The following is an 18,034-nucleotide window of genomic DNA, read 5'->3' on the forward strand; positions in this document are numbered from 1 at the left end:
TGTAACAAACACCTAGAGAAGTAATGTTTTGAGGAACAAACAAAATACCCACAAACTTTTATTTGTGGGAGATGAAATGGGTGTGCTGAGAAAGAAAGGTGTATGCAAAACAAGTTCCAAAGGCCAAAGTTACTGCAAAACCTAAGAAAAAGAAAAGCAAACCCCACTTGACGAGAAATGGCTTATGAAGGGGACTTGCCAACAGCCGCAAGATGAGTAGATGACCACAACACCACCTCCCATAAGATTAGCTTTTATAGCCCTACTGGCTGGGAGGGAGTACAAACTGGGGGTAACCAAGAGGGAAATGTTTCCCAACAGGTGTTATCCAGGGAAGATGAAGGATATTATGCCCCCAGGGTATACTTAAGGGTGTGGTTAAACAAAAGGAAAGAATGTGTGTGTGACAAGATATGCCTAAGATTTCAGGTAGCAGAACAGTCATCATGAGGGATTTGTCCAAAATGACCTTAGTCTCGTTCACACAAAGGGGAAGAAAAGTTTTTTTCTGTATAAGGTCTTCGAAAATGTGTATGCCAATGTTGCAATTATTAAATTTTGATTATCATCTACTAACAATCTTTCCTTACAAAACTACCCACATTAGACATTGAACAGTATAATGTATTAAATGCAGTTGTGAGGTCATGTTAGAACAAGGATTCTAGTAAACACGGTTTTTATTCACTAAATGAGGAGAATGTAATTGCACAGATAGCAGCATTTGAGCATTTTCTATATGTCTTGAATCAGAATGAACATTTATAAATTATAATTCTAAATGTAATTAATTATTAATTAAATTTAATTAAACATTGATTAATATAATTAATAAATTATATGAACTTTGAGGTGTAAAAAAATTCTGAAGACTGAAGCTGCTAAAACTGGATGGTCCCACTTTCCTACAAGACATGTTTTATTGATATGTTGCTGCTAGTAATGGTACATTTATTTGATTTTTTTTTTCAAATGCAGAATATACCATGTCTGCATACAGTTAAATCTTCTGGCATTTAAGGTCTAAATTTTATACACTAAGCTTCTGTTATGTTCTTGTGTCCACTGACAAATAGTATATTCTTTTCTCCTTAAGCCATTTTTTGAAGAAAGAAATACATTGTTAATAAAAATGAAATGCCTCTGTTTTTTATCTAGGTGAGAGGGTATTAGGGAAAGAGAATCATCTGATCCAAGAATATTTTATATATTGCAGCGTTATATATACATAAACATACACACACACACACACACACACACACACACGCACGGCTCTCCATAAATACTTGCTTTTGCATGCTCATTTATTTGATGAGAATACTGAAGCCTGGGAGAAAGAGAAACCATTTTAGATGTATGCATACTAATTTCCTAAAGATGAAATTTTGAAACACACTTAGTTATCTGAGTAGTTCTTGTTGAATTATTAACTCATAAGTGACATTATTTTCAGCATAAAATTCAGTCAAATTTAGCTACATACTGAGCACAGTGTAATTCATATCAGATAATTTTAAAACATGGATGAATAATATCATTAATAAAATTAAAGTACAACTCATTATTTGAAAACACCTTAAAAATCTACCAAATTTTTTTAATAGATGAAAGCATAAATAGGGTATAGTATACTATTGAATTAGTGATTCCTGGTCACTGAAATCAGGAATTAATTATGATTGAACACATATAGTAATTTGATGTATGTGTAAAAGTAGTAACTGTTACTTCTAAGAAATTTTCAAGTCACTTGGATGCAGTCTCCTGCTGTGTGGCAAAGACATTTAAACGTTCCTGACAAGAGATCAGGTAGCCATTACTTGTACAACTTATTTATTTATTTATTTATTTATTTATTTTTTAATTTTAGGTGGCAATTGTACTAAGTGGCATCTGTACTGCCACTTTTTAAATTTTATTTTATTTATTTATTTGACAGAGATCACAAGGCAGAGAGGCAGGCAGAGAGAGAGGGGGGAACAGGCTCCCTGCTGAGCAGAGAGCCCGATGTGGGGCTCAATCCCAGGACCCTGGGATCATGACCTGAGCCGAAGGCAGAGGCTTTAACCCACTGAGCCACCCAGGCGCCCCTTGTACAACTTATTTGACAGAACTCAATATTTCATGAGCTTGCTGAATACAGAAGTGAAGAGCTCAATGGATAAAAATGCAGTCTTCATATTGAACCCAAATCAACCTCTCACTAGCTTCTAACATTCAATGAGTTTTAATAAATATGATCCTCCATTCATGTGCCAGTAACCCCTTCCTCTACCCTGCATGTTCTCTTTTCCAGTGAAAACATCCCCAGATTTAAATATGCATATATAAAAATACATACATATATTTATACGTGTATGTACATATATATATATATACACACATTATTCTTTCTCAAAATGTAGTACACAGATTGTCAGAGAGGTGAAATTAGTGTATACTGATAATACATGGGTGAGGGTGTGTGTGTGTGTGTGTGTGTGTGTGTTAGCAGTGTTTTCTTTCTCAAAGAGTTATCTCAGTGAAAATTTATTTGGAATTCTCAAATGGGAGTTAACATTTTAGAGGATTTGTCGATGTCTAAAGAAAATGTAGAATTTTTTCATAATTGAATTAAGTTACATTAGTTTAAGAAGGTATATAGAATGTTATTTCAAATTAATATCAGAATTAAAATGAAATGAATATTGCAAATTCTCTTTGGCAAGTATGTACACATATATGTATGTAATTAATATACATTTATAATTAATTAAACCATCCTGAATTTTTTTTTATTCTAGAAACTTACTTTAGTAGAAAATTAACAATAATTCACCTCTCAGTTTCTAAAATTAGAGTCATGCTCATAGCTTAGAGGATGGTACAGTCAATAGAGAGCAAAGATAGTGTTACTTTCATAGGTATTTCTTCTTTTCTGAATCTAAAGCAGTGTTGAGAACACATTCATAAAGAATATTCATAAATACTTTTCATACTTTAATACTTTAATAGAATTTTTTATCAGAATACACCAAAGTTATGTCCTTCCTGTTCATATAGCTAGACTGCATTTGCCAGCCTCCCTTGAAGTATGGCTGTGGACCTGAACAGAAATGGGGACTGAGGTAGCACATGTACTTCAAGGTCTCTACCATTAAAATTTCTTACATATGCTTCCCCATATTTCTTTTGAAGACTTTTACAGTCAAATGTTGAAATGGTAGCTTATGTCCCTAATACTTCTATAGTATTGCCCTCCATCAATGACCTTGAGCAGTCCTTTACTATTACATGTTAAAGAAACTTCCTATTACTTTAAGCAACCCTACACCCAAAAGCAAAGCCATATTGTAAAGTCAGTGTGTATAATGATAGCTAGATGGTTAGCTGAAGATATAAAAGAACATTTAAGTATACTTGCTTTGGCTTTACAAAGTTCTTTTGCCATATGACATTGGCAAAGTTCGAGTAAGATAACTATCTTTAAGAGAAGGAGTACATTTTCAGTGCCTGAATCCATAGAGTTAGAAGGTTTATAGTCATAGACTACTATAAAGTATAGGATGGTATCTCTACTGTCTTAGATTTTTCAAATTCAGCTACATAATTCAAATCATATTAAAACGTAGAAAGAGATTTTGAATGGAGTCTTAGAATTAATTTTGTTTTGTTTGAATTGTCTAAATATAAGTTATATTTTATTTTTTTATTTTGATCTCTATTGATATTTTGGTATTATACAAGTAAGAAAAAAAATCTAATGACTTAGAGCCTAAAGATCAAAAGCAGCAAACGCCTTCTTTTTAGTGGGGGAGGGGCAAAAGGAGAAAATCTCAAGCAGGCTCCAGGCCCACCGGTGGCCAGCTCACAACCGTGAGGTCAGACCTGAGCCAAAGTCAAGAGTCAGACACTTAACTGACTGAGTCACCCAGGCACCCCAAAGCAGCAAACTTCTTTTAAATCAAATTACACAAAATGAAAATTTATTAGGTGCAAGGACTCTATTAGAACATTAAATTTTCAGTCATTATCATATTAAAAATATTTTTTTGAGCATACTGTCCTTACTTATGTCTTACTCTATGACATGATTTACCAGGTGCCCCTGCTATTTAATTTATTTGTACTTCCACTTGTTTATTCATTCACTTTTCCAGTAGAGAGAATGGGAATTATATTTATAGTACTATGTGATTTACGAAGGGCAGTAGCAAACAGTCTCATCCGGGGGATGAACATATAGTAAGATAAATGGTACATATCAGCACATAAATGCTGGACCAGGTAATGTTCATTCTTCATCTCATAGGCTCAGCAAATGATTATTAGCTTCATGCATATTCCTTCCCTGGAAGACTAAAGGAAGACATGAATATAGTTGGAGGTGGACAGCATGGAGGGATCTATGAAGAAAGCCATATGTTGGGCGCCTGGGTGGCTCAGTCACTCAGCGCCTGCCTTAGGCTCAGGTCATGATCCCAGGGTCCTGGGATGAGTCCCACATCAGGCTCCCCTCTCTGCGAGAAGCCTGCTTCTCCTTCTCCCACTCCCCCTGCTTGTGTTCCCTCTCTCACTGTGTCTCTCTCTGTCAAATAAATAAATAAAATCTTTTAAAAAAGCAATATGTTAATTAGTTTGAATGATAAGTGTGACCCTGAGACATGCAGAGGAAATAATATACCTTTAATTAAAGAAGCATGGATTACTTGCCATGTTTGAACACATGCTTGTGTGCTTTTAAGTCAATAGGCATCTTGAGGAAGAATAGGGAAATAGAATAGAAAGGTAAACATTTCAGATATTTAGGGACTTACATGATGAACAGTTTAAATGTTATGTTATAGAAGAGATAATAGGGGAGGGTTATAGGCATATCATGTAAGTAGTTATAGTCAGGACTTTAGGAAGGTAATAGAGTGGAAGCATGGAGTTTCCATCAGGACAGATGATGAGGAGGACACTCTAAGGAAGAGGGGCAAGCATAGCAAAGACAGAAAGATTAGAAAGTAGAAATATCATGGAATTTATATTTATTCCACAAACATTTTAATAAATTTTCCATAACCAAGTGTGTTCATTATTAGTATGATTTAGGGATCATAACATTTTGTTTTTTTCAAATGTTGCATAATAATAGATGACAGATGTAGGAAGGAGAGGAGTGAATTTTTGTTTTTATACATTTGAAGTAAGAAAATCTGAGGTTTAAAAATCAAAATTCTACCACTGGAAAAAAACTTCCTTCAAATAGTGTCACAGTTTCCAGATTTATTGCTTGGGTTCTGTTCACATTTTCTCTTCTAAAACTCCATTTACTATGGTTTCAGTAAAAATTCAGTTCAAGCTGAAACTTGGTATACCAAATATCAGCTCTGGAGCAATGGTTGTTTTACCAATTTTCCAGAAGATTGATTTAGATTGTTTTGAGTTGTATGACTGTAAAGAACAAAACAGAAAAGGATTCACTAGCTTGATATTTTATTCTGTGTGTGTTAACTCCTTTATCTCAATCCATAGTGCAATTACAAATAACACATGCTGATTGTAGACAGTATTTGATTATATTTTTAACAAGTAAAATATTTGTAGTATTAATAGAATAACACTTTTATAAAAAGAATGAGTGGCTAAATTGCCTTTTTTTACCTTTTTTTACCAATATCTACATGCATGTTGTGACATCTTACATGTCAACATACCAGTCATAAGTTCTGACAAGAGTTAAGCCTTGGATCTGTGGCCTATTTGAAGATTATTAGAGCTTAATTTGGCTTATTTTTTCTTTCTGATTTAGTAGGATTCAGATTTAATTAGTAGAAAAGTCATTCTGGTATACTAAAACAAAGATGACATCACTAAAGTTTTAATTCTTTGTTCTAATTCTTACCCTTGGGGATAGTAGAGATTTGAACTGAAAAAACAGGGGCTAGCAGATTGGATGAGTCAGTTTGCTTAGTGAACAGTTCAAGAGAAATTAGTATGGGAGAAGCAGAGTAGGTGGTTTGCTGGGGTCTACATGGACAATGTGCAGAGAGCAGGCTTGTTATAGAAGCTGGGAAACAGAGCAGAGTGCTGGCCTTAACACAACAAAGCCAGAGTCAAGGGAGGGAGTCCATTATTAGGCAACCGGCAGGAAAATAAACTTGATATTGAATGAAAGACCATGGGAAGCATTCTTAGGCACAATTTTTCCATAGGCAGGACTGAGCTTATTGTACTGACACCTCTAAACTCTCTGTAAGAACCAAGTGGGGACACACCAGGGTGGTAGGGGCTTGAGCTGAAAACAAAGAGAATGAAGGTTGACACATCTATAGTTCTTGAAATCCTATCACATCAGTGATGTTAAACTTCAGAAAATGCAAGTTACTTGTTGGATAATAAATGTATTTTAAAACTTCTAAATATTTGCAGTGATTCTCTTGGCTAAATTCCATGGTGTAGGATGGTATGCTTTTGGAAACTTACGCTCAACATTGAGAATTTAAGTAGCCAAGAGGACACTTGGAATTACTTCTATCACCCTGGTATAGGTTTTTTCCTTGGTACTTGTCTACAAACTATTAAAATGATAAAATCATTCAATACACAATATCCATTTAATTCCAAAAATTTTCTGAAATGATGTTAATATGTACAATTACAGGACATTATATGCAAAAGGTTGATGGTCCGCATATTAAATTGAATGCAATAAGTTATTAGTGGACATCTATATGTACTCTGATATGTGTAAAGCCTCATGGGAAATATAGAGAAATATAACATAATCCTTATTTGAGGAAGTTTTAGGTAAAATGAGAACCAGGAAAAAATGCAAAAACAATGAGATCTTTTTGTTGCTGCATTTTAAGAGTCTCTTCAAAGTAATTACATAACAAAATATATTTTTATCATTATTTGTGACACGAAATACTACTTACTGGAAACCAACTTAAAGATATTTGAAAATGTTTCTGGCAAGAAGTTTATGATCATCTATAAATAAATAACACTTAAGGAAGGAAAACTATTAATACAAATATGCACAAATTCTTACCATGTTCTTAAATGAATAATGTCAGATAAATCAAATAATACTAATGTTATGAAATTAATTTGGTTTAAAACTAATTAATATGTAACTTATTAACTATGGCAGTAACTTTTATTAGAAATTAGTAAAAATGTGACTAAAATCCTCCACGTAATTAATTGCCTTGGGAATTTTTATTTTATCCAACATGGATCCCAAATACTCATTTGTGTGATTGATGAACCATTTAGAACCAATGGTATATTGGGAAAATAATTTTTCTCCAGCATTAAGTACTATTTAATAGATCCTTACTCATTGGTCAGGCTTCTTATTTGCAGCTAAGATTAAATCCTCCAGAGCTCAACCCTTTGAGTCATTAAATCACCTCACCAGTGGGTGGCAGGCACCTAATAGCTGATGAGACATGACCTCAGAGTAGCCCACTTTCCCCTTAGCTCATTTTTAATCTCTGAGATGTGTGAGCAATTACCTTTCATTCTTTTATTACACATACTCATTTCTTCTGTTCAATTATTCCTTGGATAATGCTTACTTTTTTTTTAAACAGATGTTTCAGTTTTTATTTTTGTTTAAGTTACTTACATAAGGATGGGTATCCTGTATTCACAAAGGAAAGTTTTTTTCATTTTTTTCTTTTTTAAGATTGAATCTGCTTCAGCTAACAATATCACAATTCTTTATTTAGGTTCACTATATGTTTGGGCCTTACTAGGTGGAAAAGTTAAATAATACAGATTTTCTCTGATTAGCTACTGCTTTTTGTGTTCACTTGAAAACCGTAAGGTAACATGACAATGGCTTCAGAGATCACTCATTCAGTATTTCAAATCATTTTCCAATGAACTATCATTTTGTTAAAAGTTTTCATAGCATGATGTTTCTAGCTCTTTTATGCTCAACAGTGTCTAAACGGGACACTGTTTTTATTCTTTTTTTGACTTCTTTCCCATGGGGGAGCCTGTGGAGATATATTCAAGAGGACTTCCTAGTTCAGTTCTTTTTCACTCTGCTCTTATCATATACAGACAGAGTTAGGCTCTCAGTTTCATTTCAATAGCCATTCACTGAATACCTCCTGTGCAGACAGTGATGGTGAGGGGCGCGGGAGATGGGGAAGACAAGGATCCTGCTCACAGGGAGCCCACTGAGTTATAGTATTTCCCTCTTTGGACTCGTAAAGGTTTTCCTTTATTTTTTCATACTGAAAATGTTATAAAATGAACTACAGATGACATCATAAGTATTTACAAACTTGAAAGGATAAATGCTATAGATGTACGATTTGTTTAAAATATTCAGTCCAATGAGGATCTCCTTAGGCGGTTTTTTGTTTCTTTGTTTTGGCAAACGAATTATCAAGGAAATTCACACAATAAATAGTCCCTTTACTAATCATGCCAGTTTCCTGGTTCTTGGAATTAATGTTTTCAGGTTTTGAAGATATATTTATATATTTCAATTCTCTAAACCACATTCCTTTTGCTTTTACTCAATTATTTTCATCTCCACCTAACACTCAGCAGACCAAGGCACACATTTAAGTGATTTGCTTAGGTCCATATGGTTAATCAATGACAGATCTCACATTAAAATGCAGGTATTCTTGGCGGGCCTGAGTAGTACACTCAGTGAAGCAGCGATTCTTGGTTTTGGCTTAGGTCATGACCTAAGGCTGTGGTATTGAGCCCCATGTGGGGCTTGGCACTCAGCAGGGAGGCTGCTTAAGATTTTCTCTCTTCCTCTCCCTCTGCCCCACCCCCAGTACTCTCCCCCGCTTCTCCCTCTCTCTCTTTCAAATAAATGAATAAATCTTCAAAAAAATGCAGACATTCTGTTTTTCAGAGCCTAGTTTTTAGTCGGGCTGCTAGTAATCATATAATAATTCAAAATATTATATGATTTGGTGAGCTAAATTAATTGAGACATTTCAGACACTAAAATACTTAGGTTCTTATCAGGATTCTAAACTCAAAATATTTTAACATGTCATTGTAGATTATTTTGAGGAACTTTACATAGTACGTGAAATCATTTAGTTCTCATCATAATTGGAAGGTGAAAATAAATCAGGAATTATTGTCCACGGGAAATCTGATTTTATACAACTACCGAAATTTTTTTGATTCTGAAGTCATTGCTATTAGCTTTACTCCACACAAATGATCTAAATATGAAAGTTTTGTATTTGTGTATATTAAGAGATTCAGTTGATTTTTGTGATGTTATATAGTTTCCACAAAATAGTCTGACCAAAAGAGAGTTAAATTCCTTTTGCTAAGATCCACTGAAAATTGTAAGCTCTGTCTCTCTGTCAGTGGGAACTGTGTTAGAAGAAATGAAATTGAACACAGGGGGTAAGTAACAAGCCTTACCCATATAGTATCATGGCAGAAACCTTGGGTTTTCCCTTTTGGTGACCTCTCTTTTAAAGAAACAAGAAATACATGATAAATGTTTTTCTTAAATAAATCACAGCTTTGAAAAGTGGTTGATATAGCCTGAGGTTCTATTGGGAAAATAACAAATCTGTGTCCCACTGTTTTTGTCTAGTGACTGAATGAGGCATATATATATATATATATATATATATATATATATATGCCTGTAGGAGATAGAATATGAAATGGACATTTGAAAAAAGTCTACTATATCTTGATGGAGTCACAAATATAGTCACAATCAGACTTGCCTTATATTTTATATTCAGTAAAATTAATTTCAAAAAATATTTGTAAGTATATGTCTCCTTATAGAATTAGAGTTAATAAAGAATGGTAGCAGAGGGACTACAATCTTTAAGGACTGTGTTATTTGAGTATCTGGGAAGATGATTTTTTGAAATATATTTAAAATCGTGAAAATTTAGAATATCCCCCCAATATTACATATTATATTATTGCCTGCTCCTTTCACAAAGCATATAAGGAAGGTACAGCAACTTAAGAATATTTGATACTTGGGATTCCCCCTCTGGCTCTGTGGCAAATATGTGTAAAGAATTCTAAGCTTTGATAACATGACCACCTCCCTTATTTCTTCAAATGTACATAAAGTTTTGTGGTTTTTTAAAAATAATTTTTGTTTTGTTTTGCTTTGATTTTAGTGGAGAGAGAGAGAGAGAGACGCTCAAGCAGACTCCCTGCTGAGCACAGAGCCCAAAGCAGGGTTTGATTTCAGGACCCTGGGATCATGACCTGAACCGAAATCAAGGGTCAGACAGTTAACTGATTGAGCCATCCAGGCACCACTTAACAGAGGTTTCATTGTAGATTTACTTTCAGTTGTGAGAGATAATGTGGAGAGATCTCATGGACCCTTGATCTAACTAATATCTTACAGAGATATCACGACTAGGAAGCTGACAGTGATGTAGCCCACCAATCTTACTTGGTTTTCACCAGTTTTACATGTACTCGTCTCTGTATGTGTGCATGTGTGTGTGTTTAGTTCATGTGTATTTCATGTGTGATGTATCCATTACCACAGACAAAATACAAAAAATTCCATCACTGCAAGAATCTCTTGTGCTATTCTTTTATAAGCACATCCTCGTCCCTCATACTCCCTCCTACCCTTTACTATCCTTAACCCTTGGTAAACACTAATTTCTTTTCCATATTTATCCTTTTATTATCATAAGACACTATATAAGTGGATTTCATCTGCATTTATAGAGTTTTTGAGTGTTTTACTTTGTATATTTTCTTTTTTTTTTAGTTTTTTTTTTTTTAAGATTTTATTTATTTATTTGACAGACAGCACAAGTAGGCAGAGAGGCAGGCAGATAGGGAGAGGGAAGCAGGCTCCCTGCTGAGCAGAGAGCCAGATGCAGGGCTGGATCCCATGACCCTAAGATCATGACCTGAGCTGAAGGCAGGTGCTTAATCCACTGAGCCACCCAGGTGCCCCTACTTTGTGTATTTTCTTAGTAGTTGCCCTAGGTATTGAAATATATGCATGTGACTTACCACAGTCTACTAGGAGCAATGGTTTACTACTTCGAGTAAAGTGTGGAAATCTTACTTATTTTCAATCCCTTTGACCTGCCCAGTTTGTACTTGTCTTGAGGTATCTTTCTATATTTGTTCAGCATTGTATCAGTTGATGTTGTAATTTTTGTTTCAACCATCATATAACGAAGATAACAAAGAAGGATGCTCTGTATTGGATTTACCCAGGTTTTTGTTCTTCCAGTTGATCTTTTTTTCTTTCCTGATGCTCCAAGATTCCTTTTTTTTTCAGTTTCTAGAACTTTATTTAAATTTTCAAGACAGATCTACTAGATAAACATGTTCTTAGTTTTCCTTCTTCTAAGAATACATTTATTTCCTCTTGATTCCTGAAGGTTAGTTTCCCTGGATGAGAATTCACTGTTGATAGTTTTTTTTCTTTCAGCACTTGAATAATGTGCCACTCCCTCTGGTCTCCATAATTTCAAATGAAGACTCTATTGTCATTTAAATTGGTATTCTCTTCTAGTTTATGGCTGCTTTCAAGATTTTTTTCTTTGCCTTCTAGCATTTAATATGGACTTTCTTGGGTTTATCATATTTGAGATTAGTTCATGTTATTAATTCAGTACATTTATTTCTTTAGGCAGATTTGAAGTTTTGGACCAGTATTTCTTCAAATACTTTTTCAGTCCCAGTCTCCTTCACTTATTTGGGACTCATGTGTTACCAATATTGGATATATTTGGTTATTGTCCCACAGGTTCAAGTCTCTCTCTCTCTCTCTCTCTTTTTTTTTTCCCAACCTCTTTTCTTTCTCTTATTCAGATTGAGTGAATTATATTGCTTTATCTTTAAGTTTATTGATTCCATCCTCTGTTTCATCTCTACTGAATTATCAAGTCAATCTAGTGAGTTTTTGCTTTGGTTATTGTATTTTTGACTTCTATAATTTTCATTTGATTCCTTTTTTTATAATTTCTTTACCAATATTTTCTATTTTTCTGTTTCAAGATAATTAGTAATTGATTGCATAAGTATTTTTATGGTGGCTTCTTTAAATTATTTGTCAGGTAATTACATTTGTTTCAACTCAGTGTTGGTGTCTATTGATTATTTTTTCTCATTCAGGTTATGATTTTCCTGGCATTTGGTGTGATATCACATCCTGAACATTTTAGTATTATGTGAGGAGACTCCAGATTCTACTTTAATTTTTCTATTCTAGGAAGCAGTCATCCTGTTTAGGTTCAGCATAAAGTCCTAGGTGACATTTTCAGGTCATGGTTCAACCAACAATTTGCTTTTCAAAAGCAAAGGGTGCTATCTAGTCAGCTTGAGGTGTCTAGTTCTATTGGGGGTTGAACTGGTCTCCACTGGCGCCACTTATGGAGGCAGAGGAGCTCCCCCAGGTCAGGTTGCCTGATGACTCTAGCAGGGGTAAGTGGTTCTCTAGTTCATGGGAGATCACTTTAAGGGCTGGGTATTTGTCCGAGATGGCTCACCCCTCAGCCCCTGCTGCCCAATTGATCACTGTCTGTAGGCATTGGAGGGGAGTCTCCAGTCCAGTGGAGAAAGAGATGGCTTTCCATGGCCATGTGTAGGCAGTGATGCTCCCACTTGCTTCCCCTTGCAGGTGGCCCAGTCTCTCCCAGAGATACTGGCAGGACTCCCATTTGTTATGTGATAAAAAAAAAAAAAAAATGAGTTTACCTAGGCCACCTGCTAATGCTAGATTGTGGTTGGGAAAAGTCAGGCCTCAACTGCCTTTTATTATTGGCTGGGGAATGGCCGTGTTGTTCCTCAGGTCTCAGTGTCCCTAAACTAGTCCTCTTTCCTCTTTCAGAATACTCCTTTCTTTGCCTTTTTCTTAACTCTGAGCTTTATAGCTATACTTAGTAGGAAATATAATGATATTCAGACTTTTTAATATTTTTCCAAAAATGAATCAAGAGGAGCATTGTAAGAGATCTTCCGTGGAAAACCAAACCAAACCAAACCAAACCAAACAAAAAGATCTGTGACAGAAAAGGTGGTATAAACCAAAGAATATATTAAAAGTAACAGATGGTACACTAGAGGTTACAATCAATGAGAGCAAATTTAATCATTCAATACCTTACGGGTATTTTTCAGCTGAAAGTCAGCTCTGGTTTATAGGATGTTCAACAGGTTTCTCTACTGCAGAGAATATGCTTTTAATATGCTAATGTTCATTGTTGGTCTCTTGGAAGGAATACAGCAATCATAGTTTTCCCAAATTTATCTGTGCATAAAAGTGAAACCTTCTGTTTATCGTGTATTTGGTACTAACATTCCATGAAAGCCTGTGGAGGAAAGTCATTTTTATCACCACCAACATCTACCTCATCTGAAGTATTGTACTAGATGCAATCATTTAATTAAAAAGCTGTTTCTGAGAACATTAAGGAACACCTAATTCTGCTTTGATTTAAAAAAAATCTGATAAAATATTTCCATATATTTAAACTGTTCCAGGAAATAAGATATAGATATATGGCCAAAGACCATGTTTCTTGTGTTGTGCTAAAAATATTTAACAGGACTTTTTCTAATGTTGTAATTTGCATTTTCAATATTTTCTCTTTCCAGCTTTAAGGGACAACAGGATTGAGCTGGTTCGAGCTTCCTGGCATGAATTGAGTATCAGCGTCAGTGATGTGTCTCTCTCCGATGAAGGGCAGTACACCTGTTCTTTATTTACAATGCCTGTCAAAACTTCCAAGGCCTATCTCACTGTTCTGGGTAAGTGCAAGGGACTAACAATATGAGATCACAAGCCAAAGCGATGTGATTCCATAACAAATACATGTTTTGAGGATCATATTAATAGAGTTTAATCCCTGCTCGTCTACATTATAACAAAAGGCATTTAAAAACCACTTAGTCACTTTCCCCATTTTTGAAATAGACCAGGGAGTTGTAAGGATTTGTATAACTTCTCCAGGGAATGTTGCCATTTGTTTCTCAGCCAGCAAGAGACACCAGGTTTCTTGATTTTCAACCAAATTCCTTTGTTTCAAATCAACTATCTATTGTATACATGCTGATCCTTTCATAAAGTCATAGAATAATGGCCAGAGTGAATTCAATGTGTCTATGGGGTGGTCCTCCATTTTATTATTTAAGTCGTCTGATGGAGGCCTTCTCTGAAGTCGTATAGCTTTCAAATATGACTTCTTTTTGTATATTAGTGCATTTAACTTATTTATTTGACAGATCACAAGTAGGCAGAGAGGCAGGCAGAGAGAGAGGAGGAAGCAGGCTCCCTGCTGAGCAGAGAGCCCGATGCGGGGCTCGATCCCAGGACCCTGGGATCATGGCCTGAGCCGAAGGCAGAGGCTTTAACCCAGCCACCCAGGCGCCCCTTGTATATCAGTGCATTTAAATGACCCTGACATTTCTATGTCTTCTTTTAATTGTGTAGGTTTTCTAGATTCTTAAATGAAGTACATAATGTCACTCTCCATGTAACTTGTAGCTTTGTTGTGGTTTTACTTTCTAAATACTGGGTCTTTTTCCCAAAGGTTAAAGTGATACAAAGAACCGTTACATTCTTAGAGATTCCAAGGAAATCAAGTTGCAGCTAAGAGCTCTCTGTGATTCTGCAGACGTCAGTGGCCCAATCAGCTGAAATTGCTGCAGTTCATTGAAACACACCTGCGTACTGAACAAGTTAGAGGAATTTAAAAGATTGATTCTTTTTTTTTTTTGCCCCTAGCTTGCCTTCCTTTTTTGATAGATAAAGGCATAACATTGCCTATAAAAGAACTAATGCATGCTGTTCTGTTCAGTAGGAATATTAAAGTTAATCCAGCTAGTGAATTGGTTTTGTACATACGATATGAAATATGTTTCTTTGCAAGTCCCACTGGGACTATTTTATAAAAATCTTCAGAAGTTTGCCACTACAGACAAAATATATCCACTAAAATGGAGTATTTCAAGATAACAACTGCCTAAGGTTAATGTATTGTTCTGTAGAGAGCCACCTAGAGACCTCAAAAACAGACAACTGGCTGATTTCAGTTTATTAAATGGTAGTGTGACATAGATTAAACACACATACACACACACACACACAGACACAATATGAATGCGAAAGGGGAAAAAAAAATACTCAACTAATCAGAGCATGTTGGCCTGTCATTTATCATGGTTGTTATTGTTGTTTTTGTATTTCTCTTATTGGTGCTTTCCAACATTCTTATGCTTTTTTAATTTTCAAATTGAATTAAGTACTACAATAATCTTCAACCTGCCTTTATTATTGAATAATTTTACCAGAAATTTTAATAAGCTTCTACTGTGACAAGAGAATATTATTGCCCAAGAAATGTGTCATGTTCTATTATTTAAATCACCCATGTAATATCTCTGCATATTAGTTATCTGATTACTTATTAGATCATTTGGACTAGAAAAAGTAATTACTAGTGGTTAGCATTAAATATTAAACATAATAAGCATCATGCTTCCCAAAACTATTATTGCATTTCTAATACAAATGACATCAAGATATTCTTTAGAAGAATCTGAGCAGTAAGTATGGTTGCCTTTATTGGTGAATCTTATTCTAAAATACATTTCTTGAACATAGTACATAGAGGATAATAATATCTTTTAAGCCTTAAGAATTACGAAATCAGGAATGCAAAATGCTATTTTAGTTAAATCACATTTTGCTAAAGAATAAAGAAATGAGTTTTGTAGATTTTTTTTCCCCATTACAAACAATCTACCCTCTTGAATCCTTATACTGATAAATCCTAAGATATATATTGAATGGCTGTTTCTAAGATTTACAGAGTATTTTTGCAGGTAAAGCTTTAAAAGCTATTTTGAACCAAATGCATTTTAAATGCCTCTGGATAATACACACACACACACACACACACACACACACACACACACACACATATGTAAAGTAGTTCCCCAGCCCACCCCCCATCTACAATTTCACCTTTCACAGTTGTTACCCATGATCAACTGTAGTCTAGAAGCAGATGATCCTCCTTCTGACTTATTGTCAGGCCAATAGTAGCCTAATGTTACATCCCAATGCTTACGTCATTTGTCACGCTTCCTCTTACCACACAGGCATTTTATCTTCTCACATCCTCACAAGCAGAGGGGTGAGTACAGTACAGTATTTTGAGGGACAGCATTCACATAACTTTTATTATGGCATATTGTTACAATTGGTCCATTTTATTATTAGCTGTCAGTTAATCTTTTACCATGCCTAATTTATAAATTAAACTTATTTTAGGTATGCATGTATAGGAGTAAAATATAGTATATATAGGTTCTGTACTATCCACAATTTCAGGCATCCACTGGGAGTCTTGCCTGTATCTCCCACAGATAAAGAGAGAGAACTACTCAATATACATATGTATATATCTCTGTTTGTATATATTACATATACACATGGTTTTTATATCTATATACATTATATAGATATTTTAAATGGTTTATTTTATTATGTAACCTTTACTATTGTTGATTGAAGATATTGTCACTTAACAATCCATGTTAGCTTTATGAATGTAATAGTCCTAAGAATGAATCAGCCCTGGAGATTGATGATCATGCCATTTGCTTAAATTTCAGGTGTTCCTGAGAAGCCTCAAATTAGCGGATTTTCATCACCAGTTATGGAGGGAGACCTGATGCAGCTGACTTGTAAAACCTCTGGTAGTAAACCTGCAGCTGATATAAGATGGTTCAAAAATGACAAAGAGATCAAAGGTAAAAAATGGGGAAAGGTCCCCAAGTCAAAACTGATGTGCTGAAGCTAGAATGAAGTTTTTGATACAGGACATTTTACATTTTCTTTTTTAAATCACAGTCACTTTCTGATTAAGTGTAATTTAAACCAGATTTACCCATTTCTTAAATTTAGTAATTCTACAAGGTATATTAACATAATCTCTGTATGCCCCATTTTCCTCTTCTGGCTAACAAATCTAAAAATATTATGTATCTCAAAGTTGGAGAAATAAATGGGGTAATGTATTAAAAACACCTAGATTCATGCTTGGCAAGAGTGAGCACTAAGTACATGTTAGATATTATTATCCAAACTCCTGTATAGTATTTAGATTACAGACAGAGAAATTCCATGAATTATGTCTGCAGTTTCTTGGTTTCTGGAATTATAAAGTCCTAAGAGCAAAACTGGCTAACCATCAATAAGTCTGATTCTTAGTAGTTCTCACAGAGTACAAAAAATATGTTCATCTCAGTAAAAATGCACAGTAGTTTAAATATTAAGTACAGATCTGCTCTTACTTCATGCACATACTCTTAGACACCTAAATGCATACACATATTCTTTAGCTGGGGAATAAGTTTATAGGGGAGATATCTAGTGAGGTTAGTAGTAATTTCTGTTTATTTGTTTTGTTTTGTTTCTATTTTTTAACTCCACATATGGATATCTTGGACCTAATGTCAGATGCACATTAAAATACAATTGTTTACGATGATTGTTAAAAATGTTTCCTATGTACATAGAAGTGATGTATTATTCTCAAGGTTACCTGCTAAGGGATAGATTTATGTAAACCATTCTAATTATCTTAACTTGTAATTCAAATATCTTATGTTAGATTAATAATAATTCTTATTAATGGGACTACAGGCCGTTAAAAACAGAAATGATAATACAGTATAGGATCATATGATAAAAATAATATAATACAGGATTACCTCTATTATAAGAAATTATAGGTTTAAAATCCACTCAGTTATTCTCTTTTCTACTTTAATTATTCTTTCTGTATATTTTTCCCCAAACAAGGGCTTATCTGTAATTTATCCCTAATCACTACTTTCATTACAGATCCTCTATTAAATACATTTTATTAAACAAAATTTGAAGAAATACAAGCCCCAGGACACAAGTTAGACATGTTGCTATGCTAAGCTAAACTTTCAGGTTAGTATTTAACCAGATCATATATACTGCTAGGGCTTAGTAATACCCATTCTAATTCTGCTTTTAGGAAGTGTTTGGGCATGTCTGGACTTGGTT

At 34.5% G+C, this 18,034-nt stretch overlaps 1 protein-coding gene across 7 annotated transcripts in view; it reads left to right on the forward strand.

Annotated features, from left to right (window-relative positions):
• CADM2 (cell adhesion molecule 2) overlaps positions 1–18,034 on the forward strand; it is a gene marked incomplete at both ends in the record, with an annotated part of 1,059,071 nt that overhangs the window by 879,285 nt on the left and 161,752 nt on the right. For 5 of the 7 annotated variants that reach the window (XM_080813985.1, XM_080813987.1, XM_080813990.1 and 2 more), the window contains 2 exons: positions 13,585–13,737; positions 16,609–16,746. The exons of 1 other annotated variant lie outside the window; for it this stretch is intronic. In XM_080813985.1, the coding sequence (XP_080670111.1) occupies positions 13,585–13,737; positions 16,609–16,746 (291 nt within the window). The remainder of the gene's footprint in view (positions 1–13,584; positions 13,738–16,608; positions 16,747–18,034) is intronic. One more of the 7 variants, XM_080813989.1, reaches the window with a different exon arrangement.

This window comes from Martes martes (assembly GCF_963455335.1).
Source record: "Martes martes genome assembly, chromosome: 1".
Taxonomy (NCBI): Eukaryota; Metazoa; Chordata; class Mammalia; order Carnivora; family Mustelidae; genus Martes; species Martes martes.